Below are 24,902 nucleotides of genomic sequence, written 5' to 3' on the forward strand. Positions count from 1 at the left end.
GAACGAGTCTCAGACCACACAGCTCACACACACTGGACAGGCCATGCCCCCGGGCTGGGACCATCAGCACAGAAAACATGAGAAGCAGGCATTCACTGCTCTGGCCGCTAAGCAGCTCAAACCTGCCCGGCTCCTGCTGCCCATCTGAAACCTCAACAGACCGCTTAGAAAGGAAACCTAGAACCACCCAGGAAACCTAAGAGCTCTAAAAGCAAGGGAATAAGTATCTGAAACATACTACTAACTGCACACTATAAAACAAAACTTTATTCCCACAAATCAAGAAGACGGTGAGCCGAGCCTGGGTTATGATGGAGAACTACCTCGGGTGACCGTCAAAGGACAGCTAGGGAGGCTGTGCTCAAGCAGGGAGGTGGGGGAGAGAGAAAAAGGGGCCTGCGCAGCCTGGCCACCCCTCTGTGCACCATGGGTATCAAGTCTTTGGCACCGCACACCACAGGCTAAGAGGAGTCAGCTCTGTACATAACCTCTTGCTGTGATCAGACCTCTGAAAAGGAGATGTTTTTCCTCACGTTTCCAAGTCACCCAAAGCTTACAGACCTTAAGCAGGACAGGGTGAGCACCTGGGGCCTTTCAAGGATGCTGTCCGTGGACGGGGCTGGCACTCTGCTGCTCCAAGAGCACCCAGAGCCCTGCTCGGCCCCCACCCCCGCCACTAAGGGTCCCCCAGGCTGCTGCTCAGGGCACCCCCCACCGCCAGAGGCAGGCCCCCAAGGGCTCCCGCCCACATACGTTGTCGTCATCCTCTATGGCCTCCCCTGTGAAGTAGAGCACGGCCCGCGGGACTATCCGCTCACGAAAGAAGTGTCCGATTTCAAAGTCAGAGGCTAATGTGAATTCCGAGTCTTCATCCTGAAAAGGGAAAACCTCAATGTTAACTCACGTATACGGGTGAGCGCTATGCCCCCCACCCGCACCGCGCCCCTCGCTCTGGGGGACCCAGCACTGCTGGGGATGGCGGGGTGCTCTGGCCCCGCCCCGCAGTGTCGTGAACACAGTGCACCCCGGGCCTCAGGGAGGAGGGAGGGACTGAAAAGAAGGTAGGCCACTACTCTGAAGATACAGAATGTGACAGCACGAGGGCCCCAATGACAACACAAAGCTTACCAGTGACTCTCCATCCCCAGACGCTAGGGAAAAAGACAAAACATAGGCATGTTATGCTGACAACCAAAGCCTTTGCAAGCGCACGCGGGCGGCTCCGAGGACAGGGAGGGTGGAACAGGGCACATCTGGAGCCCTGTGTCTACCGCGGTGCCCTGGCCGCCCGCCCCTGCCTGACCTGCTTGGGAACGTCAACTGGGGAGAAGCTCTTCCTAGTTTAGTGTTAACACGTGGAAAGGCCTATCAAGGGGCCCCAGACTGCGGCCACTCGGTGCATTTACGCCTTCCGGAGAGTGAACCAGCGCCTGCAACCCTGCACGACTCTGCAGGGAAAAGGACAATCGCCAAGCCTCGTGTCTGAAGCACTGCACCTCAGCGGGGCAACAGCGGCTGTGTCCACGTGCAGAGGAGGAAGGCGAGGACACAGTGCTGAAGCGTCCTTCCCACGAAATGGAAAGACTCCCTGTGGGCAGGAGGGTGCTGCTGGTCGCTGCCCACCACAGAGCACCGCACGGCTCGCCGAGGGGCAGCTCCACACACGTGTGCATGTGGGACACACACATGTGCGCGTGCACACAGCTACCGAGATTGCTGCTGCACTGGAGCCTGACCCAGAACTAAGGTGACAGGAAAGATGGGGACTTACAACCACTCAACAAAGCCCAGTGACACTCCAATGATCACGTGACTCAAACCCCAGACTTTAGAGATGCTTGTTCAAGGCCCGGTCTTGCCAGGAGCTGGACGCTTATGGCGCTGGCCGCAGCCTGCCTCTCGGGGCCTCTCCCAGCTTGCAGTTCCCCATGGGCTGGGCACCCGCGCGTCAACACCACCCCTATGGCACTGTCCCCGAGTCTTGGCACGTGAGCACCCACCATGGGCTAAGATTTGGGTCTGGGGACTTTGGCCAGGGACTTTGCTCATGTGACTTTGGGACATGTTTTGTAGACTGAAGGACAAGGAGCGCACCGGACCAGCCAGCTTATGTTTCCTTCATTTCAAAACATGTTACCTCAATTTCGACATTTTTTCCTTGCCTGCCCCATCACCGCCCCATGGTCACTTTCTATTTGTTTACAGAACTCATCACTTGATATTATGTGTGATTACTTTAAAGGAGCTACGTTTACATGCAATTCATCTACCAGAGAACTGAAGTGTATAATTCAATGACCCAGAGGTCATTTTTAGAGCTGGACAACCATCACAGAACAGTTTTAGAACCCCAAACGTCACCCCCCCCAAATTCTGAGTCCACTTAATTTCATTTTGATTTTATTAAATTACTTAAAATCCAATCTTAAGAAACCTTCCAACAAAGCCACTGCATTTAGGAACCAAAGCCCCTCTGCTTCACAGTGAATTCATGCAAGTGACCGCCAAAGGGAATTCTCTAAAACAAGGAAACTGAACAACCACATCATGGCTACTGTTACCCCAGACCAATACACATCTGCATCCTCTAGGCTCAAAGACAAATCACAGAAAGATATGGGGCCGAAGGGCAGAGCTTGCGAAGCGAGGGCCCTCGGCTCAGAGACAAAGTCCTGGTCCAAGGCTCACACTTGAGAGTGGAGCCACCCTGTGGCCGAGGGCGAACAGCTCACACACCCACCAATTACCTGTGGCATGGACGGGCAGTTCTAGATTTCAATCTGTTTGTGTTCATGGAAAATAAAATGTTTTATCCTGACTATCCTAACACTGACAACCGGCCTGGCCTCCGCATTCTCTCAGGTTTAGAAAATTTTAAGACTTGCCACTATTTGGGACGCCTGGGTGGCTCAGTCAGCTGAGCGTCTGCCTTCAGCTCAGGTCATGACCCCAGGGTCCTGGGATCAAGTCCCACATCGGGCTCCTTGCTCAGCGGGGAGTCTGCTTCTCCCTCTGCCTCTACCTCTCCCCCCCTTCTCGTTCACTCTCAAATAAATAAGATCTTTAAAAAAAAAAAAAAAAAAAAAGACTTGCCAGTATTTACTCTCAAAACCTGTTGCTCACCCTCCACGAGGTCAAACTTTCCATCTTTATTTTATGACTTAAGGGGGAAAAAAAAAATCGAAGTTTCCAAGCTAAGTCTTTTAAAACTGGAAATCCAATTACTTGTGTTGTCACGCTATTATCAACTCCCAAGCCCCTTGAGTTCTACCAAGTCACGGAGAAAAACAAAACAAAGCTGAATTTATGAGAAAGAGAGGGTAGGGGATGCTCCCCAAGCTGCGCAGGTGAACCGGAGTACAACCAGCCACAGAGGGGGCCTGCAGCAGGACGGGCGGCCCGAGGGACGTCAGCAGGCCCCAGCAGTGAGGTGCGGAAGTGCCGGCTGGGGGCACTCCTGGCATCACTCCAGCTTTCTCAGCGTGGAGCTCAGAGAGCCCGCCAAGCCTTCCCTTCCTGCTACAAGGAGGACCCACTACCCCTACTAACCCCGCACCCCGTGAGCACCAGCACCACGGCTCCTGGCACAGCAACCGTGTCCTTACGTAGGCCACTCTCGCCAGAGGACCCAGACAGGACTCAGGGTAACAAAGTGACTTCGTGTAGTACATAATCAACGTCCACAACACAACCTACTCACCTTTCAGCGGGCTGAAAAAGTTGAAAAACGAGTCGTTGGGAACTTGTTTGGTAATTGTTCTCACTGTGCCTCGGCCCTTATGTTTCTGCTTCTTCTTGATTGTTTTGACTGTAACATTTTTCCCTTTCTTCCAGTCAATAGCACACCTACAGGGACAGATGGCCATCACGCACACAGACATATGCCCTGAGAAACACCACGAACGTCCACGGTAAACAAGGCACAGCTAGAGGCTGAACTTGGACGATGTAGGCAAACCAGGCTGCCAGCCAGCACTGCACACCTATGAAGCCCATGCGACGGCTGGCAAAAGGGAACAGGCCAAGCGGCCTCGGCTGCCACGGCACCATCTGAAGCCCGGGTCTTCTCCCCTGAGGAACCCCCTTCCCCACCCCGGCCAAGTATGTTTGCTGTGACCAAGCCCAGTCAAGGCTGGGCCAAGGTGCCCAGAGGATGCACAAGAGCTTGTCACCTGCTGCCTTCGTCCAGACCCCAGAGCACACCTGAAGTCACCCACTCACGCACCCAAATTCTCAAGGCAGCTAAGCGAGCAGGACAAGGTGAAGAGGCGGAAGGGGACCGCTGCACGAAGTACTGATGGGGGCGGAGCGCAGTGGGTCCGGGCTGCCGAGTGGGCCCGGCGGGGGGGCGAGCCCCGCAGGTTTGCTCATCTTTCAATTGCTGTGGACCCACACGGATCCCCTGGCAGCGCATGACTAGCGTCTGCTCGGGAACATGCCTGGAAAGGCCGGCCCACTTCCCACACGACAGCCTGGCCCTGGGAAATGCGCTCGCAGAGTCACTCTTGCCATTCAAGTCTAGCAGCGTTTTAATAAAGCTCCGAACTGCTCATACGCAAGATTCAGAAGTACTTGGTTCCAGTGAGTAAGGGTAATTGTGCCAGTTCAAAAACAATTTCCCAAACCAAAAAACCACAATTTCCCAAACCATCTCAAACAAACCAAGAGGAAAGAACTCCAAACCCTATTCTCTCCCCAGTGATCTCACTTGAAATCACCAAGGTGCTCCATCATGAGTCCAACAATTAAACTGCCTCCCCAATTTCCAAAGCAAACAACTGACCAGTACTGCCCTGCCCCGACTCATCTGTTCACTCAGCAAATATTTGCGGAGGGTCGTTTATCAGCTCAGCGAGGACAGCATCATGCAAGGGACCTAGAGAACCCAATCCCTCCATCTGATGAGGAGACCAGGCCCCCAGCCCCCACTTGGCACATGTGACCTCATGACACATTTCCCAGCGCAGGCCATCACAACCCCCCACAGAAAGACTAGTTAATGTAAATCTTGGTCTACTGGGATTTTAAGAAGATTAAAGACATTTTGTTTTATTCCTGATTTCTCTTACTTGTTAAGTTCTAAAATCATCCGTTTTTCTTTCAGAAATAGAAGGTGAAATGGCGAGTCCTTACCCGTCACAGTCAACTATTTCAGGACCTTCGAAGGAAAAGGGATCGGCCTTATCCGGCTCTGACTTCATCTTGTATGTTTTTGTCAGGACTGAATTGGTAAAGTAGTCGTTGGGTTCAAAGTGGAACTCTAATACAAAAGACTGAAAACAAAAACTCAGGTAAGTACCACTTAAAAATCTACAAGCAATCAGTGACAGACTTCACGAACCCCACAGTACGTACTGGAGACCAGCGCCTCTCTGAGCGGGACGCCACAGACAGAAACCGTTATGGAAAAGTTCAACAGGTATGGCCACGTGTCAAGAAAAACTTGATTAGGAAAAACAGCAGCAGCTAGTTCAAACACGAACGACAAGTGGGGGAATACCTGTGCCGCTTCAGCCCGAGCAGAGAGCACGTGACCCTCTGAGCCCCCTCCCCAGTAGAGGTCCAAGCTCTCCTGAGAGACCCTAGCTTCTCTCTGCCGCCCCGGGCTCACCCCGGCGGAGCTGGAGGGTCTGGACTAGGGGACACCAGGCAGCAGGGTCCAGCCCGCCCCTCCTTCTACACTTGCATTCAGACAGAGCACCGCCTTCCCTGCCGCACAAAGGGGCCAGACTCTGCGAGGGTGGGGAGCACTGCCTGGGCCTCCCCAAACCACACCAAGGAAGGACAAGTTCATCCTTTGTTCACAAAGCACTGTGTAATCTGAAGAGACAAGCTTAAGAGGAAAAATGGACACAGGGTGTGTACATAGCAGCAGACACAAATAAAGTCAAGTGGCAGTAAGAAGGAGTCTTGCTTTCTTCTTACCAATGTATGAATAATATGTAGAACTGGCAAGTGTTTTGGGAAATCAGGTCCAGTCATATACTGTAAATAGCTTTATAAAGGACCATCTGGCAAGATCAAAAAATTAAGGTAAAATAAAATTCTCTGACCTGGTAACTCTACTCAGAGGAATTTATTGTTTGGGAAAAGACACCTGGGTGATGCATCATCAGTATGTGCAAAGATGCTCACCTCAGCCCTATTTTAAGGAAGAAAAGAGGACGTTGGTTAAGTTAAGTTATAGTGATACTTTTATAAGACTAACTCTGGGTTCACATCACTTCTGCCTGTAGGTGCTGCGTGATCTTGTCAAATCACTCTGTCTCTGCTGCTGTTTCCTCATCTACAAAGTGGAAAGCACAATCCTCTCTCTCTCCCTGAGCTGACTAGAGGATTGACCTACGGAAGCACTTAGAACAGGGTTTATACAGGCTTACAGGCAGTGCTTGCTAAACGTTAGCTATTTCAATTTTCATTATAATGTATAAGGGTACAATTATCAACTGGGAAAAATAGATTAAACAGATTAAAACCAAACTACTTCCACTAAGGGGGAAGTGGAAACCAGACCGTGAAGAGCTCGAGTCCCCTGCAAGCTCAGCAACAGCACCCCACACAACCCCCTCTCCGCTCCTTGCCCAACCCCCAGGGCTACACCCACCCACCGTGAAGACAGAAGCAAGTGTTCAGTCAGTGAAGAGGCCGCTATGATCCCAGAACCGCTGCAGGCTGCGACCGCAAGCGTGGGCAGGCACCCTGGGGGCCAGGGAGGGCTCACGAACATCACCGGGGGCCCCGCCTCACTCCCTATGCTGGCACGGATCACACTACTCCTCTATCTCCCACCTCCCGCCCTACCAGCTCTCCAGACCAAGTATGAGATCTCCTTTCTTCGTGTTTTCCTATCCTTTCCTTCCCCATGGCCTCTGTTTAGTCTAGTATAACACACGACTGGGGATGAACCAAGAAAGGGTTTAAGGGGCACCTGGATGGCTCAGTCGTTAAGCGTCTCCTTGGGTCATGATCCCAGGGTCCTGGGATCCAGTCCTGCATCGGGCTCCCTGCTCCGAGGGGAGCCTGCTTCTCTCTCTGCCCCACCCCCCAGCTCCTGCTCACTCTGTCTGAAATAAGCAAAATCTTTAAAAAAGAGAAAGAAAAAGAGAGAGAGACAGGGAGGGTTCAAGTCCGACAGAAAAGGGCCCACAGATGAGGTCGCCTCCAACACACACAATACCCTACAGCCAGTCAGCCATAAGCACGGAGCAGAGTCCGCACGTGGGTGTGAACAGACGCCGCTCCTGCCCAGCGCGGTACACACGCTGCCACCGGCTGTGCCCGCCCCGCCCCAGGCGCTCCAGCCTCGGCAGACGGCACACGGGGACTCTGCACTGTTGCTCAAGTTCTGCACTAAGCCTGAAATTATTTCAAAACGGAGACAAAGCCAGGATAATTTACAAAAAAGAAAGTGCAAAAAAAATGCGTAAATGAACCACATTTGAACCTTATAAATGTTCACCTCCTTTAACCCAGTAAAACTGCACTAAAAGGAATCGAAACTGAGGAAATCGGCGAAGACTTAAACAAAAATTTGGGTTCAAGTATGCTATCATAATGCAACAATTCAGAATGGGGCAGAGGTGGCAGCGGCACATGTGGGCACCGTTAAATCACTTTACAGCCCACAGAGGAAAGGACAACTATTTCCCAGCCCGCAGAGCCGGTACAACACTGTCTACACCTGTAATCCCACTCTGCTGCAGGGTAAGTGGGAGACCCCGGAGAGGAGCAGAGATGTGGTCACGGGAGAAACAAACACACTGGCCCTGCTTCATTCTGAAGCTAGATATGGTTTGTATTTCTAATTTTATTGTCTAAAATATTTCATAATGATTTTAAAAAGACAAAGACTATAGATAACCTGACTCCACGGCTGAGAGGTCTGTAGGCTGTTCCTAACACCTTCCTGTATTTTCCCAGCGTTCCACAGCCAGGGTGCATGACTTTTCTAACAGAGGAAGTGACGAGGGGGAGAAGGATGACTGGCTCATGCTCTACCAACACTAGGGCTCTTGTCTGTCTATAAACCACTGTAAGAGATGGAGGAAAACGTCAGACAGGCTGAGAAAGAAAACAGACCCAGGAAATCACCCAAACAGGTGTCTGGTAACAGCAAAGCAGGAAAAAAACAATTGATCCAGGGGGGAAGAATTAATAAATGGAGTGTGGAGAAATCACAGGTGAGAAAGAAGTGTTAGGGAAACACTGACACAGAAACTTACAACAGCAGGCACCTCCCTCCGCCCACGCAAGTGAACAACCGCAGACTGCCCCACTCGGCCTCCAGGGGGCGCCAGGGCCCAGCCTCCGCAGAGGCCAAGGAAAAGGCCCTGTAATAACCCAATTAACCAGGTGCAGTAGGCAAAGGGGTTCCCCTCAGCCTGTGAGCAGGCATCACACCAGCTCGTGCCCAGGCCCCCACCTGCAGAGAGAGAACCGAATGTCACCTCCCAGAGTGAGCTAGGCAGGAAAAGTGGAAGGGACAGATCCAGCGTGTCCCCCTGCCCCTTGCCTCCAGGAAGGCACCTGCAGGACCAGGGAGGGAAATCGCACCTATGCTAGCCCTCATCCATGACCTGGGGCCAGTGCTCTGTGATGGGGAGGGAGGAAGAGCCGGACCCCCGGTCCCAGGCCGTGTCCCCAGGACCTGAAACTGACAGCCACGAGTCAGTCAGTCACGAGTCGCTGGACCTGCTGTGGCACCGGAATGGAGCCTGTCAGCCACTGCCAGGCTAACAGGCCACGAACAGTGCCTCTATGAGGACCCAGCTCCCGCAGGGTGGCGGGCCCCACTCTGAGGAGGAAAGGAAGGGCTGGCTTGAGTCAGGCCCCTCTCGCAGCACAGCAAGCTGCTGGGAAGAGGTGTTATACGACAGTGCAGGGACACGTTGTTCAGGTTTGCCCACCTGCAGTTACGTTCTTGGTAAAACCCAGTAGGCTTCGTTCGTTAGCGTCTCGGGTTTCTATTAAAGTGCTGCTCATATCTGAGTACATACCTACCATCCTGTTTTACAGACGTTAGGTCCTCAGAAACCTGGGAGACACTCAGGAGAAAGACATCACCCCCTCGGACAAGGAACAAGCCAGCTCAAAGAGTGGTGCACAGTGTGGCCAACACCACGGCCAAGGAGTCCAGTGCTGCGTGGACTCCTGCACCTGCCACACGCAGCCCATGGCCTGAGCTGCTTGCCGGGCTGTGTCAGAGCTGCTGGGCAAGACCCAGGAAGGCCGCATGAGAACATTCTAGTTCTTGGTGAGCATCTCGCTCAGGACCACCCTGAAAGTGTGTGGCCAGGTTTGCACCTCCTGCCCCGGCCCCAAGCCACTCATCATCAGTGATGTTCTGATGCCAACCAGGAGCTCAATCAACCAGTACTCACCATAGGCTGCCCAGGGTCTGAAAACTTCACTTTAATATCCTGCAGGTGCTTCAAGATCGGCTCATCATACTCCTGATTAACAAGAGAAAAAAACAAAGTTCTAGTGGGCGTTTCTCCAGACAACACACACGTTCCCCCTATGACTTGCTGTTGCATACACTCCCAGATGCTGGCTAAGCACGCCCTGCTGGCATTCTGGCCTCATCAAGTTAAGAACTCCCAGGAAGCCGCCCACATCTGTGCACTGACACGCAGTCCCAGGGGCCGGCAACAAGGTGCCACTTCTCTCTGGCCCGGAGCACTGAGAAACATCAGCCAGGCAGGGAGGGCAAGAGCCCAGCTGTTTTCCCACGACTGCCCACTGCCACTGCATACAGGGACCGACCAGGCCTGCTGGTCCTCACATCTCTGAAGAGAGAACCAGAAGAAACACCTCGGTCTGCTATGGGCCTTGTTGGTCAATTTCCTGCCCTCACATCTTCCCGCTTGTCCATTCACAGTAAGATGGGGAAGGGTCTTGAGTTTGTTCATAGGCTCCGTGGGGTGAGGCGGCAGACCTCAGGTAAGAAGACGACAAGTCGTGCCTCAGCTGCAGAGGTGCAGGCCTTCCCAGCAGCACCGCAGTAGAAGGTAGCAATGGAGGCCTCCAACAGTAGGATCCCCGCCCCAGGAGATCAAGAACACTCCTATGAGCTGTTGGTCACGCAAAGTGCTTTTCCACCCACCATGAACAACCGCTAAACTCCGAGTTAAGTGGTTCATAAATAAATATTAAGACTAAGATCTCTCTATAGGGTGGGAATTTGCTTACCTGGACTAATTCACTTAGCATATCTACATTTCTAAAGATGGTAAACCAGAACTCTGGAATTCCTCTGGGGTTTGGCTCCTCTCCTGTTGCTGCTTCTTTTTCTGCTAGGACTACTTTATTTTTCATGTCTCCCTAAAATAAATAAATAAATAAATAAATAAAGATGCCAAAGAGAACGCTTACCACAAAGCAACACATTTACATTCAATGACTTAATGCAGAATGCAAGTTTCAGAATCCTGCACAAACTTCTATCAAAAACTGTGTTCCTTGCATCTGCATCTCCAAGACCACCATGTATGTCACACTTTTAAATGTTTCTAAGGAACAAAGCAATCAAAGCACTCCATTCAGATGTGACTCTATGATATAATTTTAGAATTCTGAGTGCCATCAACCTTGGGGAAGGTGCCAAGTGCCAGCTCTATGAGACATCCGTCTTGGGCCAGCCAGCCACCCAGCACCAGATGGGAGACTCCAGTGCCCACGGCAACAAGGAACGCCAGCAGCGTGTACGTCCAACGGTAAGGAGGGGGCTATAAACATCCAGACAGAAACTGCACGCAGACATCAGGGAGGTGACCCGACAGCACAGGCCACACGCAGAGGTGTCTCTCTTACACTGCGGCCCACGGAGGTCGAGCACGAGATGGAGCCAGTGCAAGTGCAAACACTTCATCACGGGGGATTCTTACGTGGAAATGATCAGAAGGGGCTTTTTAAATTAACAGAGGCAGATTGTTCTTGAGAAATAAGGAAGTGATTCACAACTAGATCCATCCATAACCACAGCCTCAACTAGGCCAGGTTCTACAATATGTTTGAAAGATCAAAAACATACGGTTACTACAACTAACATACACTTCAAATAAATTCCCTAAAAAGGAATCCTGATAAAAAAAGGATAAAAGCTACTTGTCTTCCAAACAAACTTCAAGTGGACAAAGTTACCCTGCAGCATGTCGTAACTTTCTGTGGCACCAGAATGGGACCTGTTGAAGGCTGTGAGCAGGTGATGAGAAGCTCCCAATCTAAAGTGGCTGGGTGCACCGTGGCGATTTTGTCGCCACTGCTGGTCCTGGAGGAGGGTGGCCCGGACGCCCACCACGCCCTCCTCACAACCCTGACCTCGCAGCGACTACCGACACAGGTGTCCCCTCCCCTGTGGGACTTCGCTTTTGCCTCAATATAAGACTCTTCCTGATGTTTTCGTCTCTGTCCATCCAATCCCACATCTCACTATCCTATGGCATGGAGCTGTTTAGACCACTGAGCAGGGAGAGCGTGTCTGGTTCACAGAATTAACGGATACTGGACCTGCCTGCCGCTCAGGAGTCTGATGACAAAGAAATCGAAACGGCCAACCCAAGGTGGAAATAGCACCTACTGTCAGGAGTTCTTTCCTTTGTGATGTTGTAAGAGACTAAGTAACAGCACTGACACAGCACAAGCTGCCGTCGTCCGAACACAGTACTCACAGCCAACTTCTCCTCCTCCCCGTTGTCGCTGTGCCACTCCGACTCTGCGTCCGTCGGCTCCACGTCCCCCGTGATGAACTCCCTTCTCTGAGTAAGAACGAGACCTTCTTAGAGTTAGGCCAAGTTAGTCAGAAGCTCAAGAGTTCAGTTTGTAAATGATGTCTGTGAAAACCAATGCTTTTATAACTTAAGATTCTACATTTTAGGGCTCGAAGGAGACCCGTTCAAGGACCCATCACTCCATAAACATGGGAGTCTTACGTGAAGAAAGCTCTGAAACCACGCAGGCAACGCAGCGGGAGCTGCCCACCTTGTCGAAGAGGGGCTGGTACAGGGCGGCGTACTTCCTCTCCAAGTCGTGCACCTCCTCGTAGAACTTGGCTTCTATGTGGGCGCACCTCACCTGCAGCTGCTTCAGTGCGTTGACCCTTCTCTTCACGGCTTTCGGCAAACTGAACAGGGAAGGAAAGGGAAAACATCCTTATGCCTGCAAAGTAAGGCAGCGTGCTTCTCAATCTTCTTAAAATAAATTCAGGCTACCATAGAATTCACATCCTTACTACAGAAATGAGCTCCTAAACATCATTAGAAGGACGAACATCCCAACAAGAGGGGTGGGGGAGATGCCGACGGATAATCCACAAAAGAAAAAATACAAAGAATCAAACACGGAAAGAAGGTTCAATCCCACAAAATATCTGAAAGAAAGTTAATTTAAAAGAACTGCTGTCTGTTCCTTACCAAACTGGCAATTAAAAAGAACCTCCTGGGTTTGATTAAGCCCGAGGGCACAGAAGTCCTCTAACCGACTCATCCACCTTAAAGGCAAAGCAGAACCTGAATGTTCCTTGGGTCCAGTAACTCTACTTCTAAGAACTTATGCTAAGGAAATAACCAAATACTTATGTGCTGGTATGTCCACTGAGGCATTATTTGTGAAAGTGGAAAGCTGGAAATAATGACAAGTTGAACAGCATTAAAACACAGCCTGTCCAAAATCATGTTTTCAAAGAATATTCAGCACCAAGTGAAGGCTTCATGTGATGCACTAAGGGAAATATCAAGACAAGTGGGGTCTGTTCCCTTCCAGGGTCAGGCAACTTTGAGCTTCTTTGCCTTTTGATACTTCTCTATATTCTTTTATTTTTTTAAGGATTTTATTTATTTTACAGAGAGAGTGAGTTGAGGGAGGAGCAGAGGGAGCGGGACAAGCAGACTCCGTGCTGAGCACAGAGCCGGACGCGGGGCTCAATCCCACAACCGTAAGACCATGACCTGAGCTGAAATCAAGAGTTGGACGATCAACCCAGGCACCCCAGTACTTTTCTATATTCTAAAAATATTTTAGTTTGTAAGCATTACTTTTAATAAATCAGAAAAAACAAAACCCCTTTTAATCACATCAAAACTGTAAGTTTAGCATGAAGCCCTTGGTCACCATCTGGAACAAAGAGCAGATTTCTGGGCCTCATCACAGACCCATACAGCCCTCCCAGGCAGCGTCCACCTGGGCTGAGCCCTTGAGGTGGGGCTAGCAGTAGCCTGGGCACTCTACCCTTCCTCCAACAACTCATGGAGTCCTAGCTGTTCCTATGCACAGCACTGTTTAGAAAGTACTGGAAGAGCCTTAAATAGAGCCTTAAATCACAAAGGACCCCTGCCACCCTACCCACAGCTACCTCATGGGAAAGGTCCTTTACCAAGACTCCTAACTACAGTCCCGTCTCTAGGACCACTGCCGGCAGGAGAACAAGGAGGAAGCACAGTGAGGACCTCATGAAATGGCAGACATACAGAAACATCTGTATTTCTTTTCTGCATTAATCACACAATTCCAAGTGTCTTTTATCTTTCTGTATCTTCCTAAGATACAGAGTAAAAATAACAAATAGAGTAATAGAGTAAAACATAGAGTAAAAATAACAAATGATTTTAAGCAAACTGGACCCTGATACCCTACACCCAACTGTCCTCCCCCCATCAGTTACAGTACCTCCGCACTGTCCCGCCAGCAGGCATTTACCACGTAGTACGTCCAACAGGGAGCCGATCCTATTCCATGAAGCCTCGTTCCTAGCCCCGGCATTCCCTCTCCATGAAACCCACCCACTCACCCGGAGTCTAGCCAGAAAACTAGAGACCACTACCATCCTCCACTCTCCCACTCCCAGGCAGTATCACAAGTCCACCAGCGGAGAGCCAGCAGGGAGCCAGCACCCCGCCCTGCGCATGGCCCGGCGGCGCCCCCGGCTAGGGAACCCCCCGCCCCCCACCGCACCTCCCACCACAGGCCTGCACCTCTACCACCTGCTGAGCCTAGGCACTACTCTTTGGAATCCAGTGCCTGGTTCTCAGCACCCAAAGTCTGCTCAATGAGAAAGACACTTATTGCTAGTCTAAGGAACCAGGAAATCAGTCTTTTTCCCTTTGTTTCTTAAAGTTGTACCGAGTCCCATGCACAGCATACTTACGTCTCAATGTAACTTGAAGGAGTGTGGGAGACATTGTCAAGCCGTTCCTGTAAAGCTGCCAAAACTTGAGGATTCTGCATCACCTGATCAGTGAGCTTTTCTATTAAGAGGTAAAAACAAGGTCAAAACATTTCAAATATCCCTGACACAGAACAGCCAAGGGTAGAAAATCATCAGCATGTATCTACCCAGCTATGTTAATTCACTTTAATATCTAAATGTAGCAAGGGGCTTCTTAAGAACATGTTTTAAAAATACTTGAAATTTAGGGCGCCTGGGTGGCTCAGTCGTTAAGCGTCTGCCTTCGGCTCAGGTCGTGATCCCAGGGTCCTGGGATCGAGTCCCGCATCGGGCTCCCTGCTCGGCGGGAAGCCTGCTTCTCCCTCTCCCACTCCCCCTGCTTGTGTTCCTGCTCTCGCTATCTCTGTCTCTGTCAAATAAATAAATAAAATCTTAAAAAAAAAAAAAAACTTGAAATTTATTTCATTTTTTTAGATGGGGGGTTGGGCAGAGGGAGAGGAAGAGAGAATCTCAAGCAGACTCCCCGCCCAGCACAGAGCCTGACATGGGGCTCGATCACAGGACCCTGAGATCAAGACCTGAGCCAAAATCAAGAGTTGGACACTTAACCGACTAAGCCACCCAAGCACCCCCTCAAATGTACTTTAAAGGCATTTGATCCGCTGTTACCCAGCTGAGCAGGCGGTCAGAAATCCACTGGAGGGGGCGCCTGGGTGGCTCAGTCGGTTGGGCGGCTGCCTTCGGCTCAGGTCATGATCCTGGAGTCGTGGGATCAAGCCCCACGTCCGGCTCCCTGCTCAGCGGGGAGCCTGCTTCTCCCTCTCCCTCTGCCTGCCACTCTGCCTACTTGTGCTCTCTCTCTCTCTCTCTGTCAAATAAATAAATAAAATCTAAAAAAAAAAAGAAGAAATCCACTGAAGGGCACCCAGCTAGTTCTGGTTCTTGCTTCAGCTGTTTAAGCCTCAAACCTCCCGAACAAAGATGTCATCACCTCCCAGTTCAGGGTCCTATCTCCTGCCACCTCACTTTCTCTCCCCAAGACCTAAGGGGGCCCAGAAGCCAAGAACAGGGACAAGGAGACTGTCCCTCAGAGAACATCAGCGCTTTCTTGTGGCCTGGCTCACGTCCCAGGAAGCCCTACGTGCACCGGCTCCTGGTGCACCAGACATGCGAGCGTTCTCACCTCCACCTTCACCTACACTGCCCTTCTGCCCAAACCGCCCCCACGCCGCACTTCCTCACTACCCCCTCCCAAAACTCACTGGCCCCCTCCTCCCACACTGCCCTGGTGGCTCACACACATCTGCACTGTTTCCCAATGAACAAACAAGACACTGAAGGGGAAGGAAGGTCTTTCACTCAACTATAACCAGGGAGTGGCCCAACAGAACACCTGCCCACGGCATAGACTCTGTGTTTGCTAAAGTGACGCCGGCTCGCTCCCACTGGCCAGAAACCCTAATTTGGCACCCTCACCTGACTCCAAAGGTACCTGGAGCTCTGTCCACCTTTTTGTACGGAAGTCACAGGGGCAAGCAAAGGTTATCAAGTAGACAACTCAATTTTAACATTTTAATTATAAACAACCACTAACATGAAGCACTGTGTGTATTTATCTATACACTCACACCTACGTACAACTGTGTATGTATACAAAACGTATAAATACTACACCATACACAGACACACATCTCCTCTAGCTCTGGCCACCGGAAGGCCTAGAAACAATGACAGCTAGCTTCTATATTCTGGTTTTTAAACATCTCCCCCTACTGAAAGGAACACGGCCCCTTGCAGAGATGGTAGACTCCAGGTCCAGAGCAAGAAAAGTTCAAGAAAAAATGTAGCTTAGCATCACAAAGCTACAAAGTGCTCAAAGCTCATGGGGACATAGCAAAAGGTCACAGAAGCCAGCCTGAAGAGACCGGCACTGGCCACTTGGGACAATTTGCACACCAAAAAGTACTGATGGTGCCTGACAAAACACTGAAGGAGTAACAATCTAGGAAAGTGCAGGAACCCTGCAGTGGGGGCGGGGAAAGCAGGGAGGAAAAGGCCATCTCTAACAGATGTAATACGCAGAAGACTGCCAAACTTAGAAAAACGCCCTTGTGCAAACACCGATGTCATACCTGATTCTGCAAGGATCGTTATCATGACCCATGGGGAACAGGGTGTCCACAGGATGACCAACAGGTCACTTACTGAAGGGACCCTCACAACGGGGAAGGCTGCCAGACATGACCTTCACCGAGTCCTCAATCTCAGGATCCCCGGCCATGGCCCCAGCGTGCTCCCCCTGCAGCAGGTCACCCATGTGGCAGTCTGAATCTCATGGGAAGGAAACAACCTGACCAATCCAGAGCATGGCCTGCTTATTCTACAAGACAGCCAGGGAGCAGCCTGCCGATGTGTCATTACAGCGAAGAATAAAAAGGTGCGAGGACGGCTCTAGAAGAAAGGAGACAGAACTAGATTCGGGACAACACCCCTGGCTGGTCCTGGACCTGGACCTGGACGTGGGCTACGGCTAAAAAGAGCAGCTGAGAACAGCAAGGAAACAGCAACACGACTACATACTGGCTAAGTGCCATGTCAACGCCGCATTTCTTGGTTGTGGTCACGGCACCAGGGTTAGGAGAATTCATCCTAGTCTTTAGGAAATTTACACAAAACTGTTTAGGAGAAAAGAGTCAGGATACCCACAACTTGCTTTCAAACAGTTTAAGGGGAAAAAAGTATAGATATATAAATTTAAAAATGGAGGAAAAAATAATACATCTATGAACTGATGGACAAAATGCTACGGAGTCTGGGGTTTGCTCCATAAGCATCAGGGAAGAAGGACACAGACCAAGACCGGTCGCTGGCTGCGCCACGGCGTACTGAGTGGTGTACTGAGTGGCAGCCCGCACAAGGGGGCGCACTGTGCTAGTCATCCTACTTCTGGAAAGACTATCATCAAAGTCTTTAGACCAAGTACCAATTTCCACTTGAATGCCTCTTAACTTCCCCAAACCTCTGAAGCACAGTAATCCTTCACTTGTATGACTTGTATTATCGCAAGAAATGGCTCAAGAGTGGAAGATGCTCTGCTCTGCATGCAAACTCTCCCACGCTTATCTTCCCCACGGGTGGTGAACTGACCTGTGTTACTTGCATTTTTAGCAGCCTCCAAGGCATCTGAAGGAACACCATCTGAAAAACTAAGACAGTATGTTAAATAAGTATTACTATCAAGAGGTTCTAAAGACAAAGAGCACAGGGCATTTTTCTTGTGTAACATATTAAGAGGCAGCTCTACAACGACTTCATATTTGGACAGAACTATGGACACATGGGTGTATCTACGAGATACGTTCCTGTTATTTAAAAAAAAAACAACAACAAAAAACAAATACAAAAAAACACCACCTACCACTTAACAGAACCCCACCCCCTGCCATGTCCCACAGTTCTAATTTCCAACCCTGGCCAAAGCTTCTTAGTTTTCATTTCTACAGTTTCTTTCCCCCCCAAAATCTGCTCCCCACCCTAAAACTGAACCCACTAGCCAACCAACATGCATGCTACACTTTGGCCGGCTGCTAAAGGGATCAAGGAAGTGCCACCTTACCAAGTATTTAAGACACAAGGCCCACTGTGGCTCTGTAAGCTCACCACACAGTCTCTACAAACGATTAAACTTCACAAAAACAGGTATATCGGTTTTCAAAGATGCCTGGACATGGCTTCCCTCACCAAAATTAAACCACGTCAAACACTACACAACATCAAACATAACTTTCAGGACGAGCCACAAAACAAAATCGTTCACTTGACCACCGGAAGCTACACAAGGTGAGGATAGTGTCAAGTCAATCACAGGACTTCACCTGGGAGGTATTAAGACCTGGAGAGCAACATGATCACTTCCCACGAGAGGTTTTTCAGTATCGATATTTGAGACACTTGCCATGTGTGAAGCCATCTCCTCATGGGCTCAAACACAGCAGCGGAGGGAGGAGCCTGCCAACCAGAGCTGCTAATGAATAGTCACTGACCAGTGGCCTGGCTCATGCTAATCAACTAAAACTTAAATCCCAATAAACAAAGTCCATTTTGGCTTACCTGTTATCTGCCATCTGAATGTTTTGATCTCCTACAAATTAAGAGAGTTGTAACAATTAACATTGCTAAACATTCACAAAGAACTTTCTAGGGTGCTTGTAGCAGTCAGTGGCTATCTATGGGGGATGAGGGTCTACCAGGAGGAACAAGAGGGAACTTTCTGGGGTGATGGAAATGTTTTAGATCTTGAACGCGCCTGCTGGTTTCTTGGATACCTATATTTGTCAAATTCATCAAATCTTACACTTAGGATCTATACATTTTAGTGAATGCACATTTTACTCATTAAAAAAAAACAAACAAACCCAAAACCTCTTTTTGGTGCTAAAACGACCAGAGTTGAGAGTAAGATTAATCAATTCTAATTTGCCTTCTTTCTCTAATAAGCTTCAGCAATAGGGACATATGTCTATGCTACTAAGGCAATTATTTATTTACTTATTTGACAGAGGAAGACAGCGAGAGAGGGAACACAAGCAGGGGGAGCGGGAGAGGGAGAAGCAGGCTTCCCGCGGAGCAGGGAGTCTGATGCGGGGCTCCATCCCAGGACCCTGGGATCATGACCTGAGCCAAAGGCAGACGCTTAACGACTGAGCCACCCAGGCGCCCCTAGGCCAATTATTTTAGAACTATTCAAAGCATTTACTATTGCTTACACTGTATTTCACACTCTAAGTCACAGAAAGATTTTTATTTTATTATTTTTATATTTGTTTATTTTAAGATTTACTTATTTGACAGAGAGAGACTGAGAGAGCACAAGCAGGGGGAGTGGCAGGCAGAGGGAGAAGCAGGCTCCCTGCTGAGCAAGGAGCCCGATGTGGGACTCGATCCCAGGACCCTGAAATCATGACATGAGCCAAAGGCAGATGCCCCTAGTATTTTCTTTTAAGTAGGCTCCACACTCAGCATGGAGCTCAAGGCAGGGCTTGAACTCATGACCCCAAGATCAAGACCTAAGCTGAGACCAAGAGTCAAATGCTTAACCAACTGAACCACCCAGACGCCCCAGGAGGATTTTTAAATGTTACTGGTTTTGTATGTTCTATTACCAATACACTGAAGATGGTAACGCTTGTGTAAAAACATGATGTGACACACTCAGTACAACCCCACTTTTACAAGACACATACAACAAAAGATTATCTCCAAATTAGGTCATTTTCTACCTATAAACATTAAAGCTAGGTTCTAGGACATTTACTCCTTAAAAAGAACTTGATATTAGTGAAATTTCAAAACCGTGACTCAATGCATAGCTGAAGAGAGGTGGTGATGCTCCTGCATCTCAGACGTCGTAAACACACACCACAGCCTCTTCTCGAGAGCTATCCCAGGCCAACAACTTGTCAATGTTTTATTCTTAGGAATCTGAGCAAAGCTCAAACCCCTCCATCACAGTGCTTCAGGGTGAAACAAAACAACAAAAACCTTTATATTTAAGAAAAATAGATCCAACTGGTATTTATAATCTGCAATTGTTTTGTATTTAGCTCAACTGCGTTTTTCTTTGGTGATTCTGTTTTTGCAGATGAAGCCCAGGAGGAGAGAAACAAGGTAACAAATGCTCCAGTGGCTGTGGCCACCCTCCACCTCGCACGCCCGGTCAGTGAGGGCTCTAGAAATTCATCAATGGTCCCCATCACCTGCTGCTGAGTCCCAAGTCCCTCCACACAGAAACCTGAACCCCGAGCCTTTCTAGCCATCTACCCCAACACTGACTCCCAGCTCCCCACAGCCGCAGTATTCCCACGCTTCCCTTCCGCTCTCCCCCACACTCGATGAGACTTACAAGGCAGGTAAGACTTCACAATAACATCTGATGGCAACAGCCTAAGAGCTGACGTCCGTACATCCCAGTCACCAGCTCTGGAGTCCTGACGGCTTTCCCGACAGCACACCTTTGCTGGTGTCCACGCGAACATCTTCATTTGTGTGCTGGCCCAGCCCCCAATTCCATACTCACACAGCAAGAGGAGGATTGCCACAGCAGGGCTTCCGGGTTACAGAGTATGGACGGATACCTGTTTCGCCGTGACACCAACTCTAATGTGCCTGCACCGTGTGACAGACACATCGGATAGCACCTCACATCGGCCACATGCACCCTAGCTGCTGGCAAGAGCCTGCTCTTCAGAAGCCACCGTCACGGCCAGTTCAGTGGACAGGCTCCGGTTTTCCCCCCTCATCGATAACACCCAATCAAGCCACACACCTGAGTCTAACACCTTCTTGACTAGCAAGGGCTCCGTGTGACAGGCACTCTCCCACATCTTCCACCCAACACCAACTCTGCCAAGGAGGCAATGTCCCCGGCGTATGGGAGAGGACACGAAGGCTGGTCAAGGCAAAACGCTTGACCCAGGGTCATCCGCCTGCTGTGTGGACTTGGGTTTCTGTGAACCTACGAGAAAGGAGACAGACCGAGGCAAGCTTGATGACCGGAAACAGAGGTGACTTGGGAAGAGCACAGGAAGTGTAATTCAGGAGCTGCAGGTGAGTGTGCTGAAGGTTCAGGGCGGGGTGCTTTTCTGGCAGAGTATGAGAGGGGAAGATCCAGTTAGGAGCCACACGGCAAGTTCAACAGCTCAAAGGTGGGAAGAGGTTCTAGGTGGACACTCACTGGCTGGCAACAGCTTCCATCTTCTGTCAATCAAGCGTTCATGGGAAATCGGCCCGACAGTCCTCAAGTCCGCTGTTTTGATGGCGCATGCGTGAGATTCTCCACTTTACGTAGCCTTCAGTTCCATTTTAGATTCAAATCCTCAGATTTCCCCCTCTGATCCACATCTTTCACAGAAGGCCACGTTGATCAACCAATCTGCCTGCCTGTCTGGTTTAGTCAGAGATGTCCGTAGCTGTGAGTGGATGGTGCCCCTCAGAACTAACTGCAGGGACATCCTCAGATGTCTGTCCCTCATAGGAGGGAAACAGCAAGAGGGTATCACGCCTCACTTGAACAACAGTCAAGAAATGGGGAATCTCAGTCATGTGTCTCCCAGTTGAGAATTCCTGGAGCGGAAAAGAACTCTAGTTTGTACCTATGTCTGGGAGGATCATACCCAGGGCCAAAAGTCCAATTAACGGCTACTGGCTGGAAAACCTCCTCGACCAGTTTCCCCAGCTGCCCATATTTAATAAGCTGAAAAAGTCCCAGGTCCTGGGGGGCCTGGCTTATTTCAGATCACAGTTTGATATTACCTTTCGTTATTTTTCATTCTTGCATTATTTCCCCCAATTTGTTAACATAAAAACAGCATTCTTCCCCTCCCTGCTGTGTAGGGCGAAGGCGCAGGACTGCGGTTTTGAAGACTACTACTGCGACTGTCTAGCTGGACTTGTTGATATTCAAAAGCTCTAACAGGAGCAGTAAAGGTTGTACCACAACCACAGATTCCGAGTTACCTTTACGAGTTCTGCGACCCAACCCAAGAAGGGAACAAGGCTCAGGCAAATCCCTGTCTACTACAGGGGTATTCGTGGACATCCACCCAAAGTGCTATCCATCCCTGTTACCATGTGCTATTTTAGGACAGTAGGAGAAAACCCCAGATTGGACACGGGCAGTAGGTGGAAGGGTTTTCCTGGTTTCAGCAGCAGGAATGAGGGCAACAACTTCACAGCATCCTCTCCAGGGGGAACGTGGAGTGTATGTTTCTGCCACATAGAAAGAAATAACTAGTGTTTTCTAAAGAGAGGACGCTAGGTAGACCCCTTTGCCCAGATTTTTTTCCCTGGAATGAAAGAGAGGACCCCATGATCAAAAATAGTCATTTACCCTGAAACACATAATACATTATACGTTAATAAAAAAGACAAAAACAGTCATTCACACACAACACGCAGTAACTGGTGCTTTTAGCATCATGGAAGTGGTTATAGGAACGTCTTCAATTTCAATATATTCAATATTCAATATTAACAAATGAGTCTGGTGGTTGTGGGTGAGATTCCAATAGAAATCTGGGGATCATCCAGGGAGAAGGTTATGTTGAACTAAGTTCCCAGCATTTGCTAGACTTCTGAGCAGTTCCCCACGAGGCACCACTGAAAGGAAGCGCATCGCTCCCCCCTCCCAGCACCCTGTCACGGAGACACAGCTGTGGAGGAGACCCCATGGTCTCGTAGATCCCAGTGGGGAGTGTCCTCGTGATCCGGAGTCCGGCACCCCTGGAGTCACAAGTGCTTACCGGGAGGCAGCCTCGACTTCTGCCGGTCCTGTCACTGTCTGTGAAACACAGAGAAAGGTCTTGGGGAGGTACACAGACTCGAGTGAGGGTGTTCCTTTATGGGTGAGGAGCACCCAACGGAAGGCTTTCATGTCTGGTGCCAATTTCCCAGAAGGGAGACTATGTACGGCTTCAAAGGCACCAGAGGAAAGCCCTGTTCTCTCTGCTAGAAAGCTTCTGCCATCCTTCCAAGGATAATGGCCAGGCCACCAGTTGGGGCTTTAGCGTTAACTCCAGTGCAAATCCAACAATGAGCAGGGCTGGTGGAATCAAAAAGTGTTTGTAGAGTGGGAACAAAGGAGTGCGTTACCGGCAAACCAAGGAGTGGCAAGGAGGCCAGCAAAGGGACAATTACAACTTTAGACAGCATGACTCAGCTGTTGAGCAACACCAAATTCCGTGAAGGGGGAGGTTCTACAGGCCTGGCCCCAGTATCTTGGGAAGGCTGTCTACTTCCAATGTCATGTATTTCAGTCCTTGAAAATTTCTAGCTTTACGCTACCAGTTGGGGGGCAGGTCCTCTCAGGTTTTGGGACCTTTTTAGACGGCACACATGAATCCAGGAGTCTGTCTCCGGGAACCTGATGGCACCAGGGTTCCTCAGTGTAGGTGCCCTTTCAACAAGGCTAGAGTGAAACTTTATGGAGATGTCTCTTCCAGCAGATTAACTCTCCTGGCTGTAAAGTGTGATGTCTGACGTCTTTTCTCTCTTGGGAGCTCGCTGTGGAAAGACTGCTCTACCCTACCACAGCGTGATTATTCTCAATGGATTTAATTAGACCCTTGCAATACTCAAGTATGTACCAGTTTTTCAGTTGTGGGTCAAAGGAAGCAGGAGCCAAATGCATTAGCTTCCCTGTAATTATTTCAAAAGGTGAGAGTTTATGAATACTGAATGGAGTAGATTAAAGATTTAAAAGAACCAGTCGCAGTACTTTTTGACCAAGGTATTGGAGGGTTTCAACTAATTTAGTAAATTAGTTCTTTATAATTCTCTTTGAACACTGGCCCACTCCTGAAGTCTGAGGATAAAGAGTGGAAATGCTGCAGAACTGGTCAGATGGCACACACTCACTCGTCCAAGGACTCACTTCCAGTGAAGTGGGTCCCCTGGTTACCACGGTACTCCCCACGTGGGAAAAGCCTTTGCTCAAAGGACTTCAGCTAAGGAAGAGGCAGTAACCTTTCTACATGGAAATGCTCCAGTCCAATGTGAAAAGATGCAAATTATCACTAGAACATCTTTCTATCTGTGAGATGAGGCAAATGTCTGAAATTCATCGGCCAGGCCTCAAACGGTCCACTGGGTAAATGCCAGCCACTGGGGCCAGCTCAGCTCAGGTGAACAAGCAGGACAGCAATTTTTGTAGCCTTCTATTTTCCACCAACACTGATCCATAAACATTATCATTTCTCAGGGGACCAATGGTTTAATTCAGGCATAGTGGTCAATAAGGAAAGCTTTAGATTTTCTGGAAGGACCAGCTTATTACTGGGTCCAAAGCAGAGTCCCTATTCTTTGTGGTCCCAACAGCCTTCTGATTTCCAACTCTCTTCTCTTGCACAGGCCAGCTGCTGCCCTTCCCTGGTTAGCCCCGTAGGTCCTCGCCGGGGGAGGAGTCTTCTGGGCCATGACAGAGGTTTGGTCAATGGATCTCCTAAGGGCAGCATTTCTTACAAGGGCATCGGCGAGGTAGATTCCTTTGGTTTCCGGTGAATCAGACTCGCAACAGTTAGAGCTGCTGGTGGCATCCTGGCATCCAACAAATTTGGGGCATAGAAGCCATCTTACTTTCACCTCCACTGGAAGGGAAGAAGCTCTGCTGTTTCCCCTAACATTCCAAAGTCATGGGCCACTCCAAAGGCATACTGGCAATCAGTATCAATGTTTGCGGTCTTGCTTTTGGCTAAAAGGCACATTCAAGTGAGGGCATCTATTTCAGCTACTTTGAGCTGAAGCAGCCAAAGGTAAGGGTCCAGCCTCAATAACCTCCAAACTGTTATCACATACCCAGCAAGAACTCACCACTTCCACAGTTCAGGTATGAGTCTGTCCACCAGGAAAGATCAGTGTGTGTCAGAAGGGTTTCTTATAAGACCTCACAAGAGGTTAACAGTTGATCTGCGAAAGTCAGATAGTCGTGGGGAGTTCCATCAGTGGAAGAGGGAAGAAGGTAGCAGGGTTGAGACTGTTACAGTGAACAAGAGTGATGGGGGGGAGTCAGTAAGAGGACTTGGCAGGAGGAAAACAGCTTGCTGAAAAGTACTGGGCGTGGCGTGACGCAAAGAGAGCCTCTAAAAGCCTTGACGCATCAAGACGGTTGAGGAAGATCCCCCATCTCTTCAGTAGCTTTCACTAAAGGTGGTGGCAGGCAGAGCTCTAAGGCAGGGGATGTATCCTC

General features: G+C 49.7%; 1 protein-coding gene and 1 non-coding gene across 7 annotated transcripts in view; both read right to left on the bottom strand.

Moving 5' to 3' along the window:
• The window catches only part of NAP1L4 (nucleosome assembly protein 1 like 4), a 45,166-nt gene that overhangs the window by 8,889 nt on the left and 11,375 nt on the right, over window positions 1-24,902 (bottom strand). For 4 of the 6 annotated variants that reach the window (XM_025878978.2, XM_025878982.2, XM_073883331.1 and 1 more), the window contains exons 3-13: window positions 18,272-18,302; window positions 17,309-17,367; window positions 14,141-14,240; window positions 11,980-12,121; window positions 11,670-11,756; window positions 10,192-10,323; window positions 9,381-9,452; window positions 5,134-5,273; window positions 3,701-3,846; window positions 1,129-1,151; window positions 754-873 (exon numbers count right to left, since the gene is read on the bottom strand). In XM_025878978.2, coding sequence (XP_025734763.1) covers window positions 754-873; window positions 1,129-1,151; window positions 3,701-3,846; window positions 5,134-5,273; window positions 9,381-9,452; window positions 10,192-10,323; window positions 11,670-11,756; window positions 11,980-12,121; window positions 14,141-14,240; window positions 17,309-17,367; window positions 18,272-18,285 — 1,035 coding nt within the window. In that variant the 5' untranslated portion in view covers window positions 18,286-18,302. Of the gene's footprint in view, window positions 1-753; window positions 874-1,128; window positions 1,152-3,700; window positions 3,847-5,133; window positions 5,274-9,380; window positions 9,453-10,191; window positions 10,324-11,669; window positions 11,757-11,979; window positions 12,122-14,140; window positions 14,241-17,308; window positions 17,368-18,271; window positions 18,303-20,063; window positions 22,394-22,461; window positions 22,506-24,902 lie in introns of those variants that run through there. The other 2 variants (XM_025878980.2, XM_025878981.2) reach the window with 2 other exon arrangements.
• Window positions 8,633-8,755, bottom strand: LOC112829816 (small nucleolar RNA SNORA54). The gene has a single exon (XR_003209744.1). It is a non-coding gene; the product is annotated as a small nucleolar RNA SNORA54 (small nucleolar RNA).

This window comes from Callorhinus ursinus, unplaced genomic scaffold, assembly GCF_003265705.2.
Source record: "Callorhinus ursinus isolate GAN/ISIS: 27379988/994484 unplaced genomic scaffold, GSC_fseal_2.0 scaffold51, whole genome shotgun sequence".
Taxonomy (NCBI): Eukaryota; Metazoa; Chordata; class Mammalia; order Carnivora; family Otariidae; genus Callorhinus; species Callorhinus ursinus.